The following is a 26,825-nucleotide window of genomic DNA, read 5'->3' as shown; positions in this document are numbered from 1 at the left end:
AAGAGAAGAGAAGAGGGTAGAAAAAGTGGGTTTTGGGGTCCAACCACAGTCCCACTTACATTCTTTTTGCAGTGAGTAACAGTATCCTTTCATTCCACTCCTAAATATTACTCTTTGACTTAACAGTTTTCACCTTCTTCTTTTCTCTTTCAATTTCTGTTTTTTTTTTTATTATTATTATTAATTATCATAATTTCTGATGAAAGTGGAGAACAGAATTATGAGGGTTTGAAGAACAGCATGTGACACCTTTCCTCTAAGTCAAGATTCATCACACTTAATTTAACCAAAAACTTTATCTGTTATAACTCTTAGCAAGAATGTGCCTTACACTCCTCAATTTCAATCATTCACCCCTTCATCCCTATGCTAATATCATTCATTATCACCAAATTTAGTTGCTCAACCAGGGAAATTACATGGTATTTATATAACATCTAAGAGCCTAATAATTTAGACAAATTGACACCACTGTCAAATTGTAAGTGTTTTTACCACGTTCAATAGTTACACATTGTTTAAGAGTTGAATTCAAGGTTTTACATTTTAAAACAGATAATACTTCAAATATATGATGATATACTTTAACGATGTCATTTGATGAATTTGAGATTGAAACATTCACACCTTCTAAATACTTTTCTCAACTTTCTCATTTTTATCTAATAGAACACCTAAACTTATTTATGTATTATGTGCAATTTTTTCTTTAAAGATGAGTTCACTACTAGATTCTCCTTGAAGAACTATTTGCCTCAAAACCTTGTAAAGTATCAAGAAGATTCAACAACAATTAGATAGTGAGTTAAACCTGCATAATGAATTAGCACTACTTTTAGTAAGTTTATCAGTTTAGAAACCCAATTTCTTATATCTACCTGAGATTTAAATTTACATTTAAATTCTCGATAAAATTGTCTAATAATTTTTGTCTCTGAAACTTTTATCTCTTTTAATACATGTTACTAATAATTTAATCAAGTTAAATATTTACTTTTGGGTTTAGAGTTTTTACTATTCAGTGAGTTGAAATCATTGTAACTTAAAAGGAGGAATAAATTGAGAGTAGATTAGCGCATTAGAAAAATAATAATGAAAGACTTATATAGAAGGTCCACATCGAAAGCATTAAAATAAGACAAGAAAAAGATGAAGACGAGAGAAACAAAAATAGAAATCACAATGAAAAGGATGGAAGTTAACAACACCCAACTTAGCTTAGAATAATAGAAAACAAAGTAAGATTAGTTGTATATCACGCAAAAAATAAACCAAACTTTTTATTAAGAAAGTAGAAAAGTTAGAGAGGATAATTAGGAGATGAGTAATGATTCTTTCACAGCATAAATTTTTTACATTCATTTGATACTATTTTTTTTTTACTCTTTTATTTCTTAAAAAAATATAAAAATTTACACTTTTATAACCATTTTATCTCTGTATTCTATGTCAAATGAATGTAAAAGTGTGTCATAGTACCATTATTCTTAAAAGATCAGTTAGATGATAGATCCATTTTGAAAGCTTTGATTTGGTTGTTGGTGAAGCTTTATGATGGCTTAGGTGAATTTAGCTAAAGCAAAGTTTAAGAGTGTAAGGGTCCCATTATAATGATTACATGTCATGTTTTATCATATTCATACGGTGTTTGTTGCAAAAAAGATGCTTTAACATCTGATATGAGAGAGCACCGCTAGTTATTTTGGAGATTATGAGAAGAGATGAATAGACAGCCTAATGATTTATACCTTCTAAAGTAATCTCACAAACCATAATGCTAATGGAATTTACACTCTTTTTATTAAGAGAGAGAAACCTCAATATCTCAATCAAGTTAAAAGAAAATTGTCACATTCTTCAACTTTCCTTTTCATCTTCTTATATTTGGTCAATAATGTCTACGCCTGGGCCATCTGCATAGTAACACAATGAATTATTTCTTAACTTCACTGGCTTATTAACACTACTCACATTTATCTTGCATGCATCATGATATTCAATAAGAAGGAGATGATTTACTATAAATATATAACACTAATGAGATTTATATAAAAGATTGATACCACTCTTAACTCAAAACTTCAAGGTAATGAATTAATGGTTCTTCATCCATATATGATATATGATACTACAATTTCTCATTTCTATCCAATGTAAAATTTAGACGCACACTTGGATTCTCAAGAGAGTCATCATTCTTACATAGTGTTCTATTTTCTTATTTTTATCCAATATAGAACTTAGACTCATTTGGATTCTGAATAATTTCCAATACATCCATGTATAAAATTTGAATAAACAACAGACATTAATTAAAATGCAAACAATTAATATGTTGGATATGTTAGAGATTTTATACATGTTGGATGTTGGGTACAAACAAAGTCCCACTTGATAAATATGGGTTTATATACACATAAGATACCTCAATTGATAAGAAGCCTTTTGGAGTGGTACTAAAAGCAAATCCATGAAGACTTGACTCAAAACGGATAATATCCTATCAGTGTGGAGACTTTTGTATATATATGTATGTATGAGTGTTGGACCCCTCCCTACAATGGAAACATATATCATTGCATAAGATTGAGATAAGCTTCAATTCATTTTTTACATAGTAAAATAGTTTCAAATGTTTTATTTGAGTTGTTCTGATTCTCAAATCTTTGAGAATTGCAAAGCTTGACTTCATTGACCAAAGAGTGTGACTCTTTCCCTTTTTTTTTTTTGTTTTCTCTGATTAAACAATTGCATGAACAAAATGTACTTTACCATTTCACCCTCATGCCACTAAAATGTTCACACACACACACTTTCTTAATCAACGACATAAATATGTCTAAGCATATCTCCCAAAATATTGAACACGAGAAAGTTGAAGAATTAGCACCAAAAGTTTAGTTATCTTTTCTGGTTTTTGATTTGAATGCTGGTGTTTGTATGATCTCTGATCATGTGTCACGGGCAGCCATGCAAAGGAAAGCAGAAAACCAATCTGTAGTGAATGCACCAAAGAATCCAACCTCTTAAGCAAAACTCAAAAAATTACATCATTTCGTTTGGAAGATGAAACTCACTTTATACTCATTTTGATGGTTGGATGCTATTGTCTAAATCTTGGTCTGCATTTTAATCATAAGCTTCAACTGCTCTTTCTACTTTTTTAAATTTTTTCTAAGCTTTGAATGATTATAATTAGCACTGTTGATAATTTGTAGTGACATTGGAGGCCAACAAACATAGCCGTGGAGGTGGGTGTCCTATGAATCATAACCTTTATTTCTTTCTAGCCATTTCCTTCATCACTGCTTTGCTTTTTTGGAGTATTGGTGTTGACTTTTAAAATTTCTGCCTCACCATATGACAGATACATATCTATGCTCCTTATAAGTCTTACCAATTTGTTCTTTTTTTTTTTCAATGAAGATATAAGAATTAGTCATTTTGTAAAATTGTACTAACCAACTCTTTCTTTTTAGATTCTATACAATATGTATCAGTATAGTGTGTACCTTTCTTGTTAGCTGTTACTACATCTCATGCAGTGATGTTAGAAATAGAGAGAAAGATGTCCTGTATATTTTTAAAAACAACCATACTTTCATACACAATTTTTTTACATTTAATAAACACTATCTTTTCTTAATTTTTCTTTTCTTTTTTTTAACATAAATACAAACATTTATTCTTTTATGACAATTTTATCTTTATAATGTGTAATAAATTATGTCAATCAAAATTATAATTGATATTTATATTATAATTACACTTTTTAAATTTTAGTGATCATTTGCATTGCAATAGTTACATAAAAAAAGCTTAGTTTATTCATTATATTTAATTATAGTCAGAGCAATGTTCTCCCCCGCTGAACATTTGCGATAATATTTTTTAGGATAGGATTTTTATCTTATTTTATTACCACTTCAGATATCACCTTCTGTTCATTATCTTTAATGACTTGAATTTCAAAATGAAAAGTGCTTGAAATGAATATACAGCAAAGCCTTAGAATAGTCTAATACTCAATATCGTCATTAGAAAGGTGTTTCGTAATCCCAAGATACCAGAACTAACACTTTCATGTTCATAAAAACTTCAAAATTTTGATGGTGGTGGTGGTGTTATAAACAAAGTGTTTGGTCTATAATTTACAATTTGGAGATCCAAAATGCTGTACCAAAGAGCATTCATCTCTCAGAAATATATGCTTTTGTTACGCTACCTTTGTCCTCCTTCAAAGGGATTATGGATATTTTTAAGCTACAAAATCACAATGAAAAGCAATTATGTCGAATCTCTATTTATACAAAAAGCAACGAGGAAAATCCAATGAACTTTTCAACTTTAAACATTATGATCACTAGCACGAAGCGCGCATGCGGAATCTCCTTTATTTCAAAATAAATGTAAGTATTCCTATCGTAAGATGAAATACGAAACATTCCACGAAATATGTGTGCAAGAATTTTGGGAATAATAGAAAACACTATTTTTCTATCTTTATACACCACACATGCTGCTGCTTAACTCCGACAATAATTTGAATAAATAAATACAGCAGAAACCGCAATGAACAGTCAATAGGTTATAGAAAAACAAGGCTTAAGTAAATACTATACATATACCAAAAATTGAACCTTTGAGGTTATGTCTATCAGTATTCTGCTGCTTGGAATATAGCCCATAGAAAACTAACTGACGTTTCATCATCTTCCAGTAACTGCACCAAAATTGTCATTTTTCATGAATAATAAATCTTAAAAAACTAACTGTTTCAAAGAAACAAAACTCACCTCCAAGACATATTGCACAAGTCTTCAGTCCACATGATCATTAAAGCGAATGAGTCTTCTGATGAATGTTTTTTCCCGGCAATAGCTGAAGGACAAAGACAGAAGCATTTTAACTATAGGAAACAATAAAAAAAAAACAAATATATACAGCACTAGATCTTCGAAGTAAACAGAATAGAGGAAATATGAATATACATCACGTATGATGACACACAGAAGCAACCCAGCCCAACAGAGAAATGGACCATGAATGATGGCCAGAAATTATCTCGGTCCAAAAAGACATTCTCAGAAATGAGAGTGATTATGCCTGAAAGTAACAGAATAATCCATCCTGACGGCAAGCATTCATAGAAAGAAAATGAGGAAGATCCCTGTGGACAAAAAAAAAATAAAATAAAAAAAATCTGAGGTCAGAGGAATTAGCATCAAATTACAGTCAGCCAAGCATAACTAATAGCCACCATACCTGGAAGTACTTCTTTATGAATATAGCAGAGTATAAAATCCTCAGAGTCATATCTTTAGTCAAGTCAAGTAACCGTACAAAACTTTTTCTTTTCAACAAATTATGAAAATTAAATATGGAAATCAAAGTTTCGAACTGACAGGAACCACATAAAATTCTTGGGAGACGAACGCAGGGCACATTTGTAAAAATCCAACAGTATTGCTATGCTAGTAACAGTTGAACTTGCAATGAAATTGGATTTTAGCCGCTTATAAATAATATCTGTAATGCTTGAGTATCCACATGACTTTCCATAAGGGAAAAACAAATGTAAATTGTGAAATAACATGAAATAAATAACGGTAAAGTAGAAAGGATACTGAGAGAATTTGCCATTATCAAGCCAACAGCCCCAGCTAACCTTATTAACAGGACATTCAAAATTATATATATCAACGAGAATATAAGTAGTGAATCATTAGATCGCTTGAGTTGGCTCTCGGTTGCAACTGCATGCATAAAGGCTTCAGAGGTTCCTGAAACAAACAAGGAATATTATAATCACGAGATTAAGGAATTCGATCCACCATTTAGCAAGTCACAAACACAGAAGTAAATGTAAAATTAATGCTATTCAATCAAAGGCCCTAAAGGTTCAGCAAAAACTTATTTTATCAGAAGTAGGCATTCAAGTTAATCAAATCTACAAGCAGAAATTGTAAATTGATAATTTGACCAAGAATACATTAATCTAATAAGAAACAATCCTCCTTCGAGTTTATGAAATATATTCTTTACTCCAGACATACCCCAATTTAAGTATAGCCCCCTTCCCAAAGCTTGAAAATGATCCCATTTTCAGTTATCCTTCTGCTGTTACTTAACAACCATTTTGAAGAAAACTGGTTCAGAATTATAGAAAGAAGAGTTTCTATTAACATAAAAGAGTAAAAATGATTCCCAGAACTCTCAAGGGGCCTAAACTCCAACTAGTACAACGGCACACACATTGAGGTTAGCTTATGAAGAAGTTCATTGCATTTTAACTTCTTTTTTATATTTTCCTATTGATACTTATGAAGTTTATCTAGACAAAATTTAACAGCTAATAGAGCTCATCTAACATATTTATTAATTCCTTTAGATGTTATTAAATTTAGAAAATGTATGCAAAAAATTTAGATTGTATAAAGACTAATAAACATGAGATGTGTTGTAACCTGCAAACGATCAATGTACTTAGAATAAAAATAAATAGTAATATTAGACAAGGTAGATTACCATTCATGGCCAAAACAATGACATAAAAGCAATAACAACGGAGGGCAGTCGACGCTTCTCCATCACTCCATTTTTCACCATAAAGCAATCTAATGAGTGAATAAGAATAACTTGGACCAAATGCCATAAAAACAAGGCCTGCAAAAAAAAATAATAAAAGCTGGATATTATACCTCAAGAGAAAAAAAATATATTAATTTAAGGTAAAAAGTGTCCAAAACATTTTTTCCATGGGGACACAATTAAGCTAACAGCATAATCGTTATGGTCACAACTTTTATTCTTCAAAATTACATAAGTGGTTCAGTTTGACTTTTAGGGAGTAAAGATAATGCATCTGCGCATAATTGTTGCTTGTTACCAATGACAAGCAACTAATTTTCCTAATTTTATGCAAACCAGATATATACCTCAAATAACATCCTCATTACAGGATAATGTAGTATTATTGATTGCATCTATTTATATGTACACAAATGTCAATCATCAAGCAGACCGCAATTTTTTCAGTTTCTCATGCAAAGGCTCTTGCCTGTGGAATGCAGTACAAGTAACAGAAGTCAAGCTAAAACGAACTCTTTTAACAAAGTGATATCCTTCTTTTATTTTTATTTTTTTCCAAAGGGAAGGGTCAACAACAACCACAAACAAGTCTTTTTCCTATTACACATAAGGTTGGCTACATGAATCAAATGTTGCCATACTGTTCTAAGGTGGATTCATTTACAAAGCAAATGGCTGACTTCTAAATTCTTCTTAATATTTTGGCAAATAGTTTTACTCAGCCTTATTCTATGGTTCTACGTCCAGCATTAGCCATTAGAATGACATTCCATGTGGTCTACTATCTGTTTTCTCCACACAAGCAAAAACAAGAAATTCTACCAATTTTTTTTTACTGCAGGTGTTATTCAACTTTTTCTCTAATGCACACATTTCTAATTCATCTTGTCTAGTATGCCACTCAATGCTCATTCAAGGGAAGGGGAACAGTCTCAAAGTTAGATTCAAGTTTTTCATTCTTTTTATCAATTCTCACAACAGAAATTCATACAGATTAAAAAGAGAAACATCTAGGTTTAAGTTTTCTTATTCATACAGAACAGAACATTATTGGTCAATAGTCAACACAGCATTTTACAGCAAATTGAATGAACATACAATCAAATTTGCCTATTAAGTAATATCTGTCTAAATGCAACTAATGTGAACTATTCTGAGTTAGACTCGACATCAACATTTCTTACTTTTGCAATCTTTGCAGAACAATTGATTACTCATAGTCAAACTAAGATATGGGTAAAGATGCATCTTTCTTCAAACAAGGACCACAGACAACTCCTTTTGACTGAATAATAGGAAAACTAAGAAATATGTATTGAGGAAACAATATGAAATTATATGAAAAGACTTACCAATCAACAAAACTAACTTAAGGGATTCCGTCAAGCCATTTCCCAATTTCTTGCTTTTTCCTGGATATTGTCCTGTCAGAATTGACCACGAAAAACAATTAAAATTTATTATTAAATAAGAAAGGAACTCAGTATGATGTGCTTATAACAAAATTAAAGGTCTAGATAAAATATTTGAAAATGACGTACATAAACCATATTTAAATAGATATATTTTCGTATGGTGTGATGTAAGTTATACAGTGCTAGGATATGCCTGTGCCCGTCCAACTTTATTGTTTCATTAATAAATTGACTTTGGTTGATCAATTTCGAAAAGCATTATAGTTTTTATGTGTGGATGAGTATGAGAGGACTGATACTGAAACCTAATAGACAAACACAACTAGCCAGGTAAATGATGGAGATAGAAATAAGGGGCAAATTAAGAACTGCAGCTCAAAAGAAATAAGCAATACAAAGAGACAAACAAAGGAAGAAGCAAAAACTACACTAGAACCAAATAATAGTAATATGAAAGTTATTTAAATTTTCTGGTTCAAGCATGAAGTAAACAAGAGAGAAATAGAACCTGAAGCAGACCTTGCAAATGTTGCATACGAACTTTCTTCGAAAGGTAAAAAGACAAGTCTCACCACTAAGCTACCTGAAAGGTGGAGATTTTTTTTTTTCAAAAAAAAAAGAAGACAAACATGTTCACACAAGAAACATTTATAGCGTTTCTGAATAAAATAGGAAACACTCCTGATTCAATTAAATTTATAACATAATAATTAAGCTTTCTGAAACAAATTACTCAAACCAAATACCAACCCAATTTGTCCACCACGCCGTATACTGCCTGATTATATGGTGTATCCAACCATACAAGTACTATCTTTTCTCCTTCCTGAAGGATCAATTTTCGAAAGGATTGAAAGGTAAACAGTATACACATCTTGGACAGCTGCTGGTCAAAATCAATCAGTTTTCCTTTTCTGCAAAAATTGTTACTGATAAATCATACATTGATGATAAATAAGCAGACATCAAACAAAATTAAGTTGTTAATGATTTAGGTTTTCCACTTTTCCTTGCAAAGCATGTTTTATATACCATGCATTCCATCAGGAGAAAAGTGCAGGATCTTAACATGTAAAACAATCAGATGATAAGGTCTGTTAGGAATAACATTAACTCAGCCATCAACAAATACACATGAATTTAGACATGGTTCAACCTACAGCAAACTAGAGGCACATATAATTATATATGTCCACAGCAGAAACAAAAAATCACTATGATCAATAAATATTACATATAGTAGCATCTGGCAAACATGATCCCTCTTCAATAAGACTGCTGCTTAGAGCATCTTATAGAAGAAAATTTCCCATATAGCTAAAACTATATGGAAATAAATAACTATACCTGAATGGAAAGAGGTATGAAACCTTCAATTTTTGGGAAAGCAAAAGATAGCCCCAATAACCAAGAAATAAGCTGGCTCCATATGCAGACTGTGACAAACCAAATATGATTGATTTTTCCTGGAAATGATCATTCAACTCAGAATCAGTTGCATTTACACATAGATATGTCAGAAATATAAAACATTTTTTTGGTACTCTAATAGATAAGTTTACTAGAGAATTGATTGATAACAGCATTATCATATCAAATTGTGAGTGCATAAAAAGTAAAATGCACAATGCAGAAAAAAGTTCTTGAAACTTGTGAGTGAAATAACATGACAGACATCCTAAAATTGATGAAATGAAATGCTATAAACAAGCAACACAGCAGCATACTATCAATGATACAAGAGTGCACCGCTTGAAAGCTCATTTGCATCGTTTACCTATGATTGGACTAATAAAAGACAGCTATTATTCTTGGATTTCAACATCCGTATCATTAAAATTTTTTACCAGATTTTTTTACCAGGATTCCTTTATCACTCAGAGCACATATATATCAGCAAAGATTCAAATGAAACTTCAATAGTCCTAATATTAGGGGCTGTATCTCCAGCAAACAAAAAACATACAACATAAAAAACAGAACAATTTTTCAAACAAAAAAGTCCCTTAGAAACCCTAGATATGAAGAAACATCAATATCCAAATTGATTTACACTTCTAGTTTAGTAGGTATTTTCTCTATTTTGTACAGCTTTTTTCTTTCTGTAATTGTTGTTGGCCATTGGATTGCATGTCTGATTCATCTGATGTTTCAAAAACCTTAAATTCAAAATATTAAATTAATTATTTAAATAAGCAAAAAATAATATATCCTTGGTTTTATGGTTTCAATATTCTAAAATTTATGAGCAAATGTTAGTAAACCAAAAAGAAAATCAGCACTAATTTACTTAAAAAATAGCAAGAAACTAGCGCAATAGAAGTCCCTTCCAGAATCAATGTCATTAGCATATATCTACAAGCTTAACAGAAAAAGCACTGGCTATTTGGTTAACAATAGTAAAAGTAAATATCTGCAGCTCAGTATAAGTCCACTCTTACAATTCCAGTTTGCTTGCTGATTAGAAAGTACATTGTCAAGCATCGTAACAGAGTGGCTATAGTCTCAACCATCAGCCGTAATTCAAGTAAAACCATGCTTTGTGAGAGAATGTACGCAGGCTCAGCCAAGAGCTCCAAAATACATGCAAAACCTGGCATAACAAATGAACTTTACTCAAGTTTACAAAATCTGAAATTTTTTGGAGAGTTATTTAAGGATGCGTGGTTTCATATGTTTTGAAGGGAGATAAGATTACGAAAAAAAACATTGATAACTCATGAAAGTAAAAAAAAAAAAAAAAAGCAGAAGCTGTATAGACGACAAAAAGCTACATTAGATTACCATTGATCAAGATAGCTTGCCCATGTGGACTACAATAACTTATTTGTTGCCACCAGAAGACAAAAAGGCATACTACAATTGTAATAAATATTCCAAGTGGGAAACTCATCCACACTACTTTCATTAGCTTCACAACATCTCCCATTGAATTGCCATCACTATAACATAAAAAGTTACATATTATAAATGGAGCTCACTCAAGTTTGGGAATAATTGAATTAAAAATAAAATAAATGAGAGATATAAAACCTTAGTTAAACTTATTTGAATAATAATACTTCTTAAATTGATAATATTCTTAACTATCAAAGAATTGAATTAAGACACTCAATTCGGCCTTTTACAAGATCTTTCAACCAAACTAGAAATATGTTTTTAAATACAATTCCAGTACACCTTCTTTCTCTGGCAAGTAGCATAGTTTATCCAAAGAATCATTAAACAATCATTAACCTATGAAGCAGTAGCTTTAAACCTAACACATACTCATTTTCTTTTGAAGCATGATGCAAAAGATGACCCATAAACAAGCCATACAAAGCCCTCTTCATCAAGCATGGAAAAAGCCCAACAACTAGGAGGATTCAAGCAAGGAATCAAAATTAAGCCAAATAAACTTGTTGATAAGATCATATGAACTCAGAAAATAAGATGGAAATTAAATAGAAAAAAATCATTCAAGTTAAGAACTGTATTATTGAAAGAGAACAGAAACTGTGGAGTAGAATTCTCCCCAAAGGTTTCCCTTTCACAAAGGATCTCTCCATTCGCTCACAAACCTGTCAAATACACTGAATGCCCTTTCACAATCAGATATCACTATTTATGTAACCAATTCTAACTGACAAGACATTCCCTCTAATTAATGAACTAACCAAAACTGTGCTTATTCCTTCTTACTGTACATTTAACGCTTGACAAGATCTGTGGAGCCCAATTTCTTTAAATACAGTTCTTCCTACGTAACAGAACAAGAAAGAGCATAAAGGGATCACCATTTCAGGTCCATTCGCAAGCATGCTCGCCGAAAGCCCTCCCGGCTAAGAAATAATATGCATGTGACTAGCAGATGAAACTGCACTGCGTACAGCTGCATAAAAAAAAAAAAAAAAGTTGTCAAGATGGTAAATCAATTTTGATCATAAATCTTATGATGCAGGTCATAATGACACAAAAGGCATAAAAAAAAATGGACACCCAATAAAAAAATTTAGAACTAAAGCAAGAGGCAAAAGAAAATAAATCAATTCCATGAAATAAAAAGAGACAGCACAACTGGAAAAAGCATCTCTTGAATGTGAAGTAACTATTATGCACGGGGAAGATAGAGACAGCGATTAAAGCTAAAGAGAGTATGGGAAAACAGTTACCGCATAGTCCTCTTGTGTGAGATGCCTTACAATCCATGTATTGAATATAAATGGAATCCCTCGTGACAAGAACTGGGTAGCTGAATTCACGATATCCCAAAAATGTAAAATGGAATGGGGAAATATCAACGAGTCAGCTCACAATGCAGGGTAAAAAGCTATCTTCGTAATAATCCAAAATAAATAGACTCCAATTAACTGCGGAACATAACTAACTGCTGAATCACGTCTAATACATTAGAAATGTGAACAAGTGGTAATGTTGCTACAAGAGGTGAAAAGAATGAACTGACCTAATAGGTATTTAAAGGTGCGTGAGAGATTGGTAGCATCTTTATTCTTTGACATTGCAACTGCGGAAATGAAAATAATTCCTGGATCAATTACTCCATTACGTCATATGCGAGAATTGGCAATGCACATACAGATTCTGAGACAGAGAGTGAATGTAACAGAGTGAAATACCTAGCTCAGCTCTTTAGGTTTGCCACACGGTGGACGATGAATAAGCGATTCTGTTGAATTCCGGCGATGGTGAGGAAGTTGTGAGTTGCGCCTTCGTATGGATTAAGCTTTGAAGAATTATAAAAGTCATCAACTCAAGGTTTTAAAAATATTTCAAGCGGCTTCCACCACTACTGCAGGGTGTTTGACGAAAGTACTAAGCCACGACGCTCCGACATTCGGTAGGATTTTTGTGTCTTCTGCTGTGAAATGTTTATCTTACTTCAATTCTAATTTTAGTTTTAATTTTAATTTATTGTTTTGAATATAAACTTGCTTTGAAATGTTTATCTTTTTGTATTTATTACTTCATTTCATTTCATGTCTCAACATAACATAAAACGCCATCTAACGTTTACATAGACATAGCAAATGAATTTATACCTATATAAAAAAAATACACTTATTTACATTTTTATTTTTTCTATTTTATCTTTGATAATAAAATTATTAACTTATTTGTTAAGGTTAATTATATAAAATTATCACCAATTTCAATCTTGTTTTTATTAATTTATTTAACTAATTTTCATGTTCTAAATTTGTATTAAAATTTGTACTCAAACTCATTTATATTTTATTTGGTAATACTTTACTATTGGTTATACTTTCATATTTAAATTATTTTTTTTACTAAAATTTATTGATAATATTTCGCTGTTTGCTGCACTTTTAAATTTGGATTAAAAATTATTTATATTTTATTTGATAATATTTCCATAACTTATATTTTTTTCATCTTTATAATTCAGTTATATTTACTAATTTAAAACTTTTAACCTACATCCCCTATTTTATATGTTCATAATTTTGTAATTCAAAAAATTTAAATTTTTTCTAATAATTTCATTAATTATTCATATTTGAAATATTTTTAACATCAATTGATTGTGAATCAAATTAATTGAATTTCGAAAATTATAATAATAAAATAGTTAAAAATGAGCCTTTGTTTACGCCATATCATTAAAAGAAATATGTAAAAGAAATATTGCTTCAACTAATACAATCGAATGGACTAAATGAAAAGAGGATACACAAAGCAACTTGTTTCCTGTGTGTATCTAAACTCTCATGCAGTTTTTTATAATCCATCTTGCATTGTGAAAAACAAAATATTACCCCTTCTCTGTATAAAGATAATTTTCATGTATACTCATGCACCCACGCGTATTTTTTATTTCACAATGCCTATCTTACAAAATTTGATATCAAACCCATTTCTTCTCAAATTATTTATTCACTAAAAATACTTTCTTGATTATTTTAATAAGTATTTATATTTCTTCAGACAACAAGGATTGTAAAAGAACATTTAAAAATCATCAACAGAGTAGCTTTTAAATTTTGGTAAAATTATAAGTTTCAAAAGTATGTATTTTTCACATTACAGTTTGAGAATAAATAGATCAAATACTAAATGGTTGACTTTATTCGCTTGTTCTGTTCTATTACATGTTAAGTGTAGTATTAATCATATATTTGATCGTTGCTCTTTACCCCCAAACAAAATCTTATAAAAAATAAATGCAACGGAAGCCCCAAGAAATAATCAAAACCCAGAAGGAACTACTGTTGAAGGTGTGGGGTCTCTTGCACCTGCAATGAATAGGAGCCTCAAACGAGAAAAAACAAGATCGGCTAAACAGACTCAAGACTAGACTCCTTCGTTTACGAAGGATCGCAATGCATGGGTGTTACTAAACATGTTTAAAAATGTTTGGTTAACCTTTGTCACTTTTTGAAATACTTCTTATAATTTAAAATAATTAAAATAATAAATAAAACTAAAATTGAAATTACAGTGAAGTTAGAAATAACAAAAATGCAGGAAGCTATGCATGTCTTGTTTGAAGTTTTGTCGACTGTTGGATTAAGTTTGTGCTGGATCTAGTTACCAATCAACTGTCAACAAGGAAATACTGGTGTATTATAATATGCGCAGGAGAATTACCAGGATGACATGTTTGTATGCAGTTGGCAGTTCCTTGATACCAATCAATATTACACCGGACTTTCTACCAAAATTTTACTTTCTACACCAATTATCCACTCACAAATAATAGTATTCACTCGTTCTGGTACCTCATCGTGCGGACAATGACCTGAGTAAATGTGAAGAAAAAAATGGGTCAATTTGAAACAAAACCCAAGTACTTTGTTATATAAAAGTACAGATATATAAAAACTCTGGTTACCAGCTTCTAACTCCTTAATTATAACTCCATCACAGTGTTCTTTAAGCATAGCCACCTTGGAGTTGGAATCAGAAATCGGATCTTTCATTCCCTAACAATGAAGAAATAAATAACAATTTATGAGTATAAGAGTCATTCTCAAAACATATTAATCCATCCTTTCTCGCCCATAAAACTTGATATCCACGTTATAATACCTGTATGATTAGGACCTTTTCCTTGACATCTTCAAGAAGAAAGTTTACAGGTATGGAAAGATTAAAGCTAAAGATGCTTTCCAACACCACAAGCACACCAGGATCATATGACTTTTAATATGTAAAGGAGGTGTCAGAAAGAATTGTGTATCAGAATGTGAAACTTGCTGATACAATACAAATAATTTAGATTCTAAAAGTAGAGGATACTGCTCTTAGCATTTCATTTATGAGCCGATCATCCGCTCTTTCAACCCTCTACAAAGAAAACACAATCAGCCACCATCACAACAAATGTATAACAAATATACGAGATTTGAAAATTAGCGACAAAAATTACACTTACTGTTGGATAACATTTCTTAAGTAACTCCTGAGTTCTTAGCCTCAAGTAGAATAGAAGAATGCGAGACCCCAACCAGGAAGCCCCCGAAGTTTGCCTGTCCTGAACCTTTTACAAGTACACAAAAAAATGAACTTTTAAATAGAACAAACTAATTATGTTGCACTCACAATAAAACGTCAAATTGTGATTCGAAGAAATCAACGGCAGCAAAAGTTTACGACAAGAAGAAGCAAACTGCAGTTTTTCAGGCATAGCCAATAGAAAAAGTATAATATCTTACAAATGTTGTATGAACTTGAGTTGTTCTCGATTACACTTACTCTAGACAGTGGTATGAATGAATAACTTGGGATGACATTGCCCGCACTGTTGATCAAAACAAGGGATTTGATCAAATCACTCCAAATACCAGCAACGATAGCAACAAGATAACCTAGAGTAAGGAAAAGTAATTGTTAAATTATCAAATCGTCAACAGAAGCAAGAATAAACTGGTAATATATATATATATATATATATATATATATATATATATATATATATATATATATATACACACACACACAAACACACACACAGGAACCAAATTATTGCATGTTTGCACACGACACATTTTTTTTGGTGCAAGATACCCAATCATGCTTTACTCATACCGCCAATTGAGTTGCCAACAATGTGAACTGGTTCACCCACAACATCAACAATAAAATCTCTCAATAGTTCAGCCCACAAGAGTTCAGTATATACAACATTTGGCTTTTCTGATTTGCCAAATCCTAAAATAGTAATTGCCCAAACTCTATTTCCAGATTCAGCTAAACCATTTATGTTGTCACGGTAATGCTCCCAAAAGGCACCAAAACCATGCACAAGAAGAATGGCAGGACCATCTTCACCAGCAACTGTATACTGAGAAAATCCATTTAAACAAGAAATTAGCAGGAAATTTTATAAATATTTTACTTAAGTTGTACTGAGTACTTCAGGTCTTGACTCATTTCACTGAGAAAAGAAAATTGAGTGGGCTCTTGCAAAGTGGACTTCACGAAAAATCAAACATTGACCATGAACCAATCAATAGAATACCTCGATAAGAAATCCTTTCCATTTCCATATCCTTGTTGAGTATACTCCGTCATTGTTTATCTGATTTCTCAAAGCCATAAGCCAATACCACTACGACGAAACATATAAACAAATCATTTGACAAAAGAATAAAAAAAAAGTTCGTGGCAAGTACCATGGTATTTCATAGAAGACAAAACAAAATCAATAAGGTGCAAAATAATTTTGTACTCAAACAAAGCATAACAGTTATAACTAGCACCTCCATTGAGCACACAGCATCAACTGCTGCTGCAATTGTGGCAGCTGAATAACCAAAGGGTGATAAGAAACCTGCATTTCTTTCTTGCTCGTATTTGATAGCTTCATAATATACTCTTCTTCTAGAAATAATGCCAAGAGACAGGGCAGGACCGAATAGACCAATAAATGATGCTCCATCCCGACTTTCAGAAGCACGCACTCTTTCATGCACCCTGCACAAATTTAAGTGCATTTCATAACATGTAAATTTTACATTCTGATTTCAACCACAAAAGTTTGTAAACTTAGTGAACGGAATGTCGATTAAATGACTATTATAGACATCACTAAGAAAGAACACCTTTTGAGCGTTAATGAATTAATCACTTGGGAGGAGAAACTGCCAAAAACAGTAGAGTATGAAAATTGCTGCATGCGATGTTAACAATGCTACGAACAAAACTTTTTATCCCTTCTTACGATACAGGGGAAACAGGATGTAATAAAAGAATGGAAGAAATGCTTACAAAACACTGAAACAGAAACAGAAAACCAAAAAGGGGAAATATTATGGCTCTGTTTATTTTAGAAAACATCATTCTCCTTAAAATGAGGAGAATAATGAGAATCCAGCTATAAAAATTGTTTTCAGCCTCCATATTTCCAAGAAATTTACCAAAACAAAAACATCAAAAGGTAAGTTGTCTACATACTCTTGCCAATCATCACGAGCTGTTCCTTCCAAATATCTTAGATATGCAGCTAGTGCATTCAGTACATTGTTTGTCCCACCTCCTACGGCATTTCCTTCTTTTGTCACAAAAACAGATCCACTACGCTCCCTTGATTGTGTTTGCCCAAAGTTAGAACTTCTTTCAATTCTATCGCCAGACTCCAATGCTTTTCTGCGTAAAACGGTTTCAGCTGAGGCTTCCTTGATTAGCCTCCAGTTCTCTCCTGATTTACGTTGGCTGCTGGTCATGAATCCCTTTAAATCATCATACGAGGGGAGAACACCTAATTCAGTGAACAATTAGTGCATAACTTCGCCAACATCAAATGAATTAAAAAAAAAAAAAAAAAGTAACATATGCAGTGAAAAAGATAACAATAATAATAAACAAAATATCCAGTAAAGAAATCTATCTACCACGGAACTCACCCCAGTCCAGTTCTATCTCTACACCAGGCAACGTTGACACTGACAGCTGAAGTGGTGTAGTCACAGGAAGTCGATGTTTCTTAAACTCATCATACGACGCTGGAAGCTTTTGCAAATCCTATGTAATAGTAACATACCATGAGTTCAACTTTTACATAATCAATTCGTCCAAGTCAAAATTTCATACGTTACGTAACAAACACAGTTAATTAGTCTCTAACAATCTGCCACCTACCTTCACTTCATAAAACGGAGTTTGCAATAATTCAATCCTAGGACTCCCTTGCGGACCACCGACGGACTTCAAACGCTGTTTTAGCACATCTATGATGAGGCGTAGCTCATACTCCACCTCTTGTTCCGCGAACACACAAGTGGCTTTGACCTGTTCCGTCCTGAGCGATGAATTTACTTAAGAAAAAGGAATGGCACGAAAATGAATCATAGATTAAGCAAGCAAACTCCAACTGACAAAGTAACAACCTCCGTTGCAAGCTGCTGTATGACGCTGTCCGCATTGCCGAATCTGATCATCAAATCGGAACCGCGATCCTTCAGCGACTTCCTCAAATCTTGCAGCGCAAGCAGAAGCAGTTCCAGCGTCTCGTCGGAGAAACCTGCAACGGCAAACAATAGATTAAACTGCGATGTTCAGTTCACTAACAGAAATTGCAGCGCATTAAATTCCGTTACTCACGCGAAAGAATGCGGCGATCGAAGACATATATAGGAAGAAGTGAGGTAAAGGTGGAGGCGGCGAGAAGCGCGGGGTGGTCATCGGTTCGGAGATCGTGTTTGAACCACAGAATCGCCGTTCCGGTTGCCTTGATCGAACAGTAGCGTCGAGTTGGAGAGAAAGAATGGATGTTTTGGAAGGAAGAGCGTGATAGAAAATGAGAAGAAAAGTGAGGGAAAGTGAGAAGAGCCATGACTGCAGAGAAGAGGAGTGAGTGACTACACTTAATTAAATAATATTATCATTAAATTAAACTTGAAAAAAATTGTGTTCATGTCTGCATCCATTGAAGCTTCTGCATTTTTCTATGGTGAACATAACAAATTATAATTCTGGTAGAGAAATATGGATTGAAATTCTGTTGAACCTAATAAATCCAAAAACCCAAAACCTCTGCTACCACTAATTTGTTGTACTGGTAATTTCCTTCTACACACAACTTTCAACCACTCCTTCCTTCTGTATTGTGGGACCTTCATTGTTATGATTAGAAATTTTGAAAAAGATAAATCTTTCTTAAATCATTTTTTATATTTATAATTATTTTATTCTATATATTCATATTATATTAGCTTCTTTTCAATTGAAATATAATGTAATCAAGTTGAAACATATATGTATTAAATAAAGTTTAGGAAATAGGGTTAAATTTTAAGGTAATGAATTAATTGTATTAAGAAGAAGTTAATATATTCTGACAATAAAAAAACAATAATTATAAATATCATGGAATGATTTAAGATTTTTTGTCCAACCATATTCATTTAAAAAATGGTATACTTGTAAACATACTTTAATCCTTAAGCGTATACGTGTGGATAATAATTAACAATCATACGATAAACAATAATATTCATGTTTTGTATTTTTGTGGATAAATGTATAATCATATTATTTTTAATGGATATTTGCTTGAATAATTTAATTCTTAATATTGTTTTAGTTATTGTTTGGTTATGATCATGAATAGTTTTATATGTTTGTCATGATTTAAATAATTAAGTAAACATTATATGATAATTATGCTGAAGTGTTATCTGCTTTGTCTAATATTTCTCGAAAGACTAATACTTATTGATTTTGTTAATATTTTTCGATTTTTTTTATTATTTATCGACCTTACATTACATGACATTTTTCAACAAATTTAATACATTCCTAATTTATTAAACATTTTAAATTTATGAGAATTTTCAATTATTATTGTTTCACTAAAGAGACCACTTCGACACATAAATATTCAATAATATGCTCAATTTTTGTTTAATGAGTTGAATTTGTTCAACTAATTTTTTAAAAATAGTTGTTTTTATTTCTAAAATTTCACTTAACTAATATAAAATAGAGCATTAAAAGTGCAACAAAATTTAACGAAGAAATTTTAGTTAAAAATGAATAAAATAATTAAAAATAATAACAGGAGATAAAAAAAAATGTCAATTATTTTACACAACAAAGGTTAAATTTCAAACACATAATCAATGTAAAGAAATCGTAAAATATAATCATATCACAAAATACACGGCATATTAATATGCCAAAATAAATGATAGATGTTGAAATTTAAATTCAAATTCATAATATTAAGTACATAAAAATATATTATGGGTTAAATGACATATTATAAATATTCTTTTACATATTTTAAGAAAACAACTAATTTTATAAAAATTAATAAAGTACATCTATTTTATGTATATACATTTTTATTGTAAAAAATATATTTTTATATATATATTTTTTATTAAGAAAGGCATATCTATGTTTTCTATCTGTTCAGCCTTCAGCTCTTATTGGTTCTAAGATGTCTTACTATTTTCATGGGCAAACAGCGAAAAACAGTATAAAAAGTGTTTCTAGGGATTCTTCTACTTCTGATTGTAGCCATGATCACAAAATCAAATCCTCGTACCTTTTCATCTCGTCTTCTCCTTGCAAGAGGGATCCCTTCTCTCCGTCTCAGATGCCCGTTTCGTCTTTTTCCTCTAACAGCGATGATGCAGATCACCCAAACAAGGTTTTTGTGGATGATGATGAAACCCTTTTTGGAGCCGTTCCTTCTCCAACTGAGATTCAAACTGCTCTTACTTCACTTAAACAGTAAGCACTTGTTTTGGCAAAATCATTTGCTCAGCAAATGATACTGACACCCTGAGTTTTCTTGAATTTGCACACAATCATAACCATTTTTTTAACAAGGAAACACACTGTAATCTCTTTTTTGGTATCATTGAGTCTATTCATGCAATGTATTTCTAAAAATTAAGGGCCAAGTATTGAAGTATACATGTTAATTATGAAAGAAAGGGTTAATGGAGAAAAGTGATGGTGTTAGTGTAATTTACTCTTACCTGTTCCACTACAATGCATGCCAAAATATAGTATATGTGGTAAAATTTCGGAATTTACACTTTGGTCGTCTTCTTTTTTATATCTTAGTTGTTGAAATGTTTAATTGTTTTAATGTTTGAGTTTAGTTATTCATTTTATTCCTATGCCGAGTAATATTTATACTTTAGTTTTTATGCTTGAAAAGTGATATGATTTAGTATTCATATATCTCTTTTAAATACTATTAACTATTAATTTTTTTGTACGTTCAGGGTCTTTGGGTCTTGTTCACCTGTCCAGCATGTTAAGAACACCTATCATTACCAATTGGACAGGGAAGTAGATCATGTCAAAGATACTCCTTTAGTTGATCAAGTAGATTCAGATCTGTCTGAAGCAGACTGGAAAGAACCTTCTTTCAGTTCATATAATCCAAGCATGTTACAAGCTGATGTTTTTGATAGAGCTTCTTTTGCAGTTCATTTATTGCAGACTGATGCATGTGTCGAGGTGTAGTTTATGATACATGTCTGCCATTTCAATAAAATAACTCAGATGATTGTATATAATCATAAATAAGATTTTAATTATCTAGTTTTTGAATTTATAGAATTATTTTTATGTTTGTACAAAATTACTTGACAGCAGATATTTGTGTTTTCTGTTTCTATAGAAATTATGTAAAGAAAACAAGTGAAAATTATCTGATGACAAATATGTTGCCATTCACATAAAATATATAAGTCTTTGGGTAAAGAGCAATTTCATTAATTTTAAAAATGTGTTTGTCTTGTTGCAGAGGATGGTAAGATCATTATCATCAGATAAATCTGTTTGGAATGCTGTACAGAAAAACCAAGCCGTACAGGAATTAAGGAACGCCCTAAATGCAGGTTGGTTTTTAGGTGTTATTGTATATAATGAAATGGTTTAACTGGTTGAATTTTCTGAGAATTTATTCATACTAGACTTTCAATGTAACTCATCCGATATTCATAGTAATAACTAAATATGATATCTTGTTGTAGAGATATGATTTCATTTGTACATTTATTGCATGTTAGACATGTCACTGACACTTTCCACGTTTATATAGGTATTATATTTTGATTAATTTGGACTTGAAATTTGCAGAAAGAGATGAGAGCTCGGATGGAACAGTGGACAATGACTCCCCTGACACAAAAAAATTCATACTGCGGATGTCTGATGCTGTAATAGCCAAACTCATGGAAGCAATTGAGAATATCACAGAGATTGTGAAAAAGTTGTTTCAAACTGCACGTCACAAGAGAGCAGCATATGCAGGAAAATCTAATTCATTCAAAATGAAGCTGAGAGTTTCTTTCATGCTTTCCATAATGATCTTCCTATTTGTGGTGGTGGGTCGTTTCTATTAATCTAATTCATTCAATGAGAAGCTAATCCACGGGATAGTTCAACAAAGTGTTGACAGTTCTCATTGATTCTTTGGCACTATTTCTTGTGGGTAAAACTTTGGGATTGGGATGTTTAACTATTTGTCCCTTTTTGCTTATTCCCAAACAAAAAAGAAGAGATTTTGCTTCCTTTTGGACCAAACAAGCAGTAAAAGCTATCATTTGTATACATGAATTTGACTTGGTCTTTACAATCTATATGCGAATTTGACCTTAATGAGCTTGATTATGCTTCTCTATATCTCAAGTACAATTCTTTTGATTGAAAAACATTTCTTCGAAGCTTTAAGTTTCCTATTCAGCATATCTAGTATGATTGCCTAGAGTGGGAAGTATATTTTAGTCAGTGATATAGAATGCGTTTAAAATAGTCATCGCTGGCCATTTTTCTTAAAAGATCAAATCTATTGAAGCAAGTGAACTGTATCCATACTAATCAATCCTGTCAGAATCACTCCTGTAACCAAAGCAATTACAGAAAATGTATTTAATTTTCAGCTTGATATTTCATTAGTTAGATGCTTGTTCTAGTATCCAATTTGCACTTGCCCATTGGCAGTGACTTTTTGATCAATCACGTATTCACACAAGCCAGAAAGGTACTGTACCATTCCTGCACGCGGCGCACTAGTCATTTTTGCCTCCAGTGTTTCTCAGATCAATTGAATCAAGATCAGGAACTACAACAACCTTATTGCTAATCTCGCCAAGATTGCAGATCTGTTTCTGTGCAATGTTCACCGCTACAATATCTTGAGCAAATCCACATTTTGTACCCGGAGAGAGCTGTAAGAGAACAAAATATTATATAAGCGGTAATTGTAGGTACAAAGTAAAAGAACTAAAATATTGATCTGCTTGACAAAAAACACATTCTTCAATTTTAATTGGAACCACAAGAGAAAAATAAACTGACTTTGCACTTAGTTTAACAAATGGAGATGGGAAAATAGCAAAAAAATATTCTTAGTTTCGTACGTCGAACAGAGCTTCTCCTAGTTTAAGTTTGATTGCTCCACTCTTGTACAACTGCATTTTGCCCATATATCCGCTTGGCAACTCTTCCAAAGCACGCGCCTTTCCGGATCCTGTTGTACCAATTTGCTCCTTCTCCTTCCCCACGTTAAAAGGCATATTTTTAGGAAGCTGAAATAGAAACATCTTATGTTGCTCGCTCTTCTCCTGTCAAAAAATCATCTGAGCACTATTATATCTGTTTCAGCTGTATAAGGCTTGTACAATTTATTATATTCCATGATGACTACTAACCAAGAGCTCGAGTTCTGCAGCAGAGTTAACAGTATTCTCATCATACTCCAAACTAGTGGCCGCTTCTCCAAATTCTTCCTCATCAAGAATTTCTAGCAGATTAAAAAGTCACATGACTGTCAATGTTTAGAAAAGCATCCTTTCGAGACTTTTGCTAAAATTATATCTTCTAGAGTACTGCTACTGGACTGTGTAAAAGTTATCCTTCGGACTTTTATCAGTCGAGTTCAAGAATATTAATTCCATTAATATATAATTTATTGACATATATATATTAGAACAAACCTGGATTTCCAGAATTTGGCTTCCTTAGTGGAAGTGTAATGGGATAATAAGAGTTGTTATAATCCTGTAGATAAATATTGAAATGCTTAGATGCTTGAGAAAGATACAGATAACGATGGAATAGATCACAGATTCTCACCCATGGTTCCTTGTACTCTCTTTTGAATTTCCTGGCTGATGCATTGATGGTGTTATCAGTAACATCTATCATGCTGGTATCATTTTGATCCTCAGTAGCAGCAGAAGAACGTCGTGAACGAATTTGCTCTTTGGCAAAATATGTAGACGGCGAGCCACTGTTTGTGCCATTATCTATAGCTTTGCTCGTGCCATATGTCCTGAGGGAGGTTGATGAAACTCCAGGACTAAATGCAACTTCCACGCTTGCTGCACGTTTTAAAACACCGAAAATAAGCAGCAAACAAGATGAATAAGATATCAATCACGAAGGTGAAGATAGTTTGTCATTGTGGGCAGGTCACGCAATCAACTAATCAAGGAGCTTTACACAAAATGCTCCACTAATATTTTCCATGGTAAAATGGTTTAGAACCATACCATATTTCATTTAAATGTACTGTAACTCGTTTGAAACTATAACCAGGTTTTTCCCTTTACCCAGATAAACTATATTAATCACCTCTCCTCTCCATTCAAATATCTTTAATTTAAAAGACTTCATCATTATCCACAAACATTTCCTAAAAGCAATGAACCATAATGAAAGATTGACTGATAGTGAATGCAATATTTTTTATATTTTCAACTACGTATTTTGGAATGTAAGCTTAAACTAATGATAATTTACATTTTCTTTCGTCTTTAGGCTCTCGTCTCGCAGAATTCTCCTGCAAACGTAGAAAACAAGTAAATTAGTGACACTATAGCATTAAGGGAACTAAAAATGGACAACTAAAAGGAAAAGCTTAACGTAACAATTGCTCCTTGTAATATATTTAACCGAGTTAATCCATGAAGTCTTTGTGGCAACTTCTTTAACACAGAGGTTGATACAATGGCAAACATAATTTTTCGGAACTTAGTTAAGGATTAATAATTTTAAACTTTGATTCCCTTTCCGTCATCCCAGAAATCTTGGTATTGGTTATTTTTTTGAGCGAAAAAAAAAATGATACTTATTTTACTTAAACTTTTATTATACTCTGTTTTGAATATAATTTTTTTAAGAATGTTATTGCAATTACATATTTAAATTCTTCGCTAACTACTATTAGTTATGTTGAATTAAAAATGCGATCTTTATATTTAAAAAAAAAGAAGTCGTAGTTAAAGAAGATAACTGGTTTTGACTGAATAATTCAAGTGTATAAACATTTCTGAGTTTTATTACTATAACAGTCTTCCTTTCCTAAACGAGAACAGAAATACCCTTAACTTGTCGTGAACAGCAAGCAGAAGGACAATTTATGTTTGGAACATTACAATTCATAGTTCTGGCTAACGGATCTAAGAGGGAAATTAGTTTTCACAGCAATTGATTTTGAAAGACAAGTTCAGAAGAAATTATGAAAGCTAAAAAGTAGAGCAGAACAGTGAAAAGAAGATGAAGAATAGGAAGAATGAGGAGTGAAGAGACTTACATATCGACGCGAGAGAAGTCGAGCCGGTGTGCTGTCTTCGTCTTGTTTATTGTCCAGTTTGCTGCATCGAAGCAATTTCTTAATGCAATCAGAGAACAATGTTTGCAATGATATGAGGAATTCAAAGTGAATTTGTTGAATTACGTTTTGGGAGCATGAGCTTTGGGCGGCCTGGGAGTGTACTTGTGCTGAAAAGACACGCATAATAAACATAAATTTGGACCAGCAAACATTCAGAGAAATAAGGGATTTCGTGTATGTCAGTACCTTCCTGCTTCTCGAAGAGCCCTGATCTCGATCCATGGTGTTGCAGTTCAACAAGATCAACAACAAAACGATGAACTCAAAAAATTCAAAATTTTTGACAGGGACGGAGTGTCGAACCCATGCCCTAACTCTGCAAAACCTATGGCGGAACCATTTCACTCATACGACGATTTATGTCCTCGAACTCTACTTTATTTTATAAAACTAAACTTTTTAAATTTTCTACTAACCAATAAATTAAGAAAATATAGTTATTATTTTTTAACTTACAAAGAAAAGTTCGATTACATTTTTTTTCCTATTAGAAGTATTAACCATATCTGTAAAACTAATTCTTACATGTTTCTAAGACATTGTACAGAGTCTGGTTGGTAAATATTTGATAAAAACTTATAATTTTCTTATAAGTTAAAATTGATTAATGCATAAATTTAAAAACTATTTGTTAAAAATCATTTTAAAATTTAAATATGTTTATTTATTTTTCCCTTGTTTTCTTGTGTTAAAGAAAAAACTTATATAAAATTATGGGAGGTAAATTTCTCGTACGGGGGATAATGTGGAATTCTTTCGTGACTGATTTATTAAACCCCTATAAAACAGTATGCTACAAATAGATGAAAGTCTACGTATAATATATATTTTTTTCACAACAATATCAGCATTTCAAGATTACAGAAATCCCTCTCATTCAATGTCCCTCCTTGTATTATTTTAAATACTTTTTAAAATAAAAATAAATTATGAGTGGAAATTCTTATTCCACTCCACTAATTCTATGTTGAGGAATTTTTGTAAGTTACCTATACGAGGTAATATAACTAATTCGTGTTCTACATTTAAAATTAAAATAGAGAAAATTCACATTCCTCTATATCTTTCTTTTCAAGTATACTATAAGTGCTTCTTCTAAATTTATAGTTAAAGAAGTCCAAGGTCTTTATATATATATATATATATATATATATATATATATATATATATATATATATATATATATATATATATATATATATATATAT

General features: G+C 31.8%; 4 protein-coding genes across 10 annotated transcripts; 1 reads left to right on the top strand and 3 right to left on the bottom strand.

The window, feature by feature from the left end:
* Positions 1-4,425: 4,425 nt before the first annotated feature.
* Positions 4,426-12,914, bottom strand: LOC106756160 (protein RFT1 homolog). Of its 2 annotated transcripts, none has more exons than XM_014638460.2 (16): positions 12,626-12,914; positions 12,454-12,534; positions 12,161-12,240; positions 11,786-11,880; positions 10,791-10,948; positions 10,448-10,599; positions 9,354-9,472; positions 8,757-8,920; positions 8,515-8,589; positions 7,944-8,015; positions 6,529-6,666; positions 5,628-5,783; positions 5,266-5,318; positions 4,992-5,170; positions 4,797-4,881; positions 4,426-4,723 (listed from the first exon to the last, which is right to left on the bottom strand). In XM_014638460.2, exons 2-15 carry the CDS (start codon positions 12,506-12,508, stop codon positions 4,821-4,823), a joined length of 1,557 nt encoding a protein of 518 aa, XP_014493946.1. In that variant the 5' UTR covers positions 12,509-12,534; positions 12,626-12,914; the 3' UTR covers positions 4,426-4,723; positions 4,797-4,820. The 2 variants fall into 2 exon arrangements, with proteins under 2 accessions (XP_014493946.1, XP_014493945.1); XM_014638459.2 differs by having other exon boundaries at positions 12,454-12,513; positions 12,626-12,913.
* Positions 12,915-14,069: 1,155 nt separating this feature from the next.
* On the bottom strand, positions 14,070-20,621 carry LOC106756159. 4 transcript variants are annotated; one of them, XR_001375457.2, is made up of 16 exons: positions 18,979-19,105; positions 18,573-18,806; positions 18,359-18,492; positions 18,111-18,260; positions 17,876-17,993; positions 17,427-17,730; positions 16,733-16,946; positions 16,492-16,581; positions 16,059-16,314; positions 15,726-15,838; positions 15,406-15,510; positions 15,270-15,317; positions 15,060-15,170; positions 14,863-14,953; positions 14,619-14,769; positions 14,070-14,263 (listed from the first exon to the last, which is right to left on the bottom strand). XR_001375457.2 is itself a non-coding variant. In XM_014638457.2 (15 exons), exons 2-15 carry the CDS (start codon positions 18,802-18,804, stop codon positions 14,669-14,671), a joined length of 2,067 nt encoding a protein of 688 aa, XP_014493943.1. In that variant the 5' UTR covers positions 18,805-18,806; positions 20,524-20,621; the 3' UTR covers positions 14,271-14,668. The 4 variants fall into 4 exon arrangements, 3 of the variants coding, with proteins under 3 accessions (XP_014493943.1, XP_022632688.1, XP_014493944.1); XM_014638457.2 differs by lacking the exons at positions 14,070-14,263; positions 18,979-19,105 and adding an exon at positions 20,524-20,621 and having other exon boundaries at positions 14,271-14,769; XM_022776967.1 differs by lacking the exon at positions 14,070-14,263 and having other exon boundaries at positions 14,271-14,769.
* LOC106776072 lies at positions 20,376-22,598 on the top strand. Its single transcript, XM_014663380.2, has 4 exons — positions 20,376-20,711; positions 21,215-21,452; positions 21,742-21,835; positions 22,077-22,598. The coding sequence occupies exons 1-4, from the start codon at positions 20,416-20,418 to the stop codon at positions 22,340-22,342; spliced, it is 894 nt and encodes a 297-aa protein (XP_014518866.1). The 5' UTR covers positions 20,376-20,415; the 3' UTR covers positions 22,343-22,598.
* On the bottom strand, positions 21,224-25,956 carry LOC106776051. 3 transcript variants are annotated; one of them, XM_014663362.2, is made up of 10 exons: positions 25,804-25,956; positions 25,681-25,724; positions 25,537-25,597; positions 24,744-24,783; positions 24,075-24,322; positions 23,936-23,999; positions 23,651-23,742; positions 23,360-23,563; positions 22,990-23,167; positions 21,224-21,472 (listed from the first exon to the last, which is right to left on the bottom strand). In XM_014663362.2, exons 1-9 carry the CDS (start codon positions 25,837-25,839, stop codon positions 23,009-23,011), a joined length of 948 nt encoding a protein of 315 aa, XP_014518848.1. In that variant the 5' UTR covers positions 25,840-25,956; the 3' UTR covers positions 21,224-21,472; positions 22,990-23,008. The 3 variants fall into 3 exon arrangements, with proteins under 3 accessions (XP_014518848.1, XP_014518840.1, XP_014518856.1); XM_014663354.2 differs by lacking the exon at positions 21,224-21,472 and having other exon boundaries at positions 22,789-23,167; XM_014663370.2 differs by lacking the exon at positions 21,224-21,472 and having other exon boundaries at positions 22,789-23,167; positions 23,360-23,560.
* Between the last annotated feature and the right edge of the window lie 869 nt (positions 25,957-26,825).

This window comes from Vigna radiata, chromosome 2 (assembly GCF_000741045.1).
Source record: "Vigna radiata var. radiata cultivar VC1973A chromosome 2, Vradiata_ver6, whole genome shotgun sequence".
In the NCBI taxonomy this organism is placed as follows: domain Eukaryota; kingdom Viridiplantae; phylum Streptophyta; class Magnoliopsida; order Fabales; family Fabaceae; genus Vigna; species Vigna radiata.
This window is presented reverse-complemented; position numbering and strand designations above follow the sequence as displayed.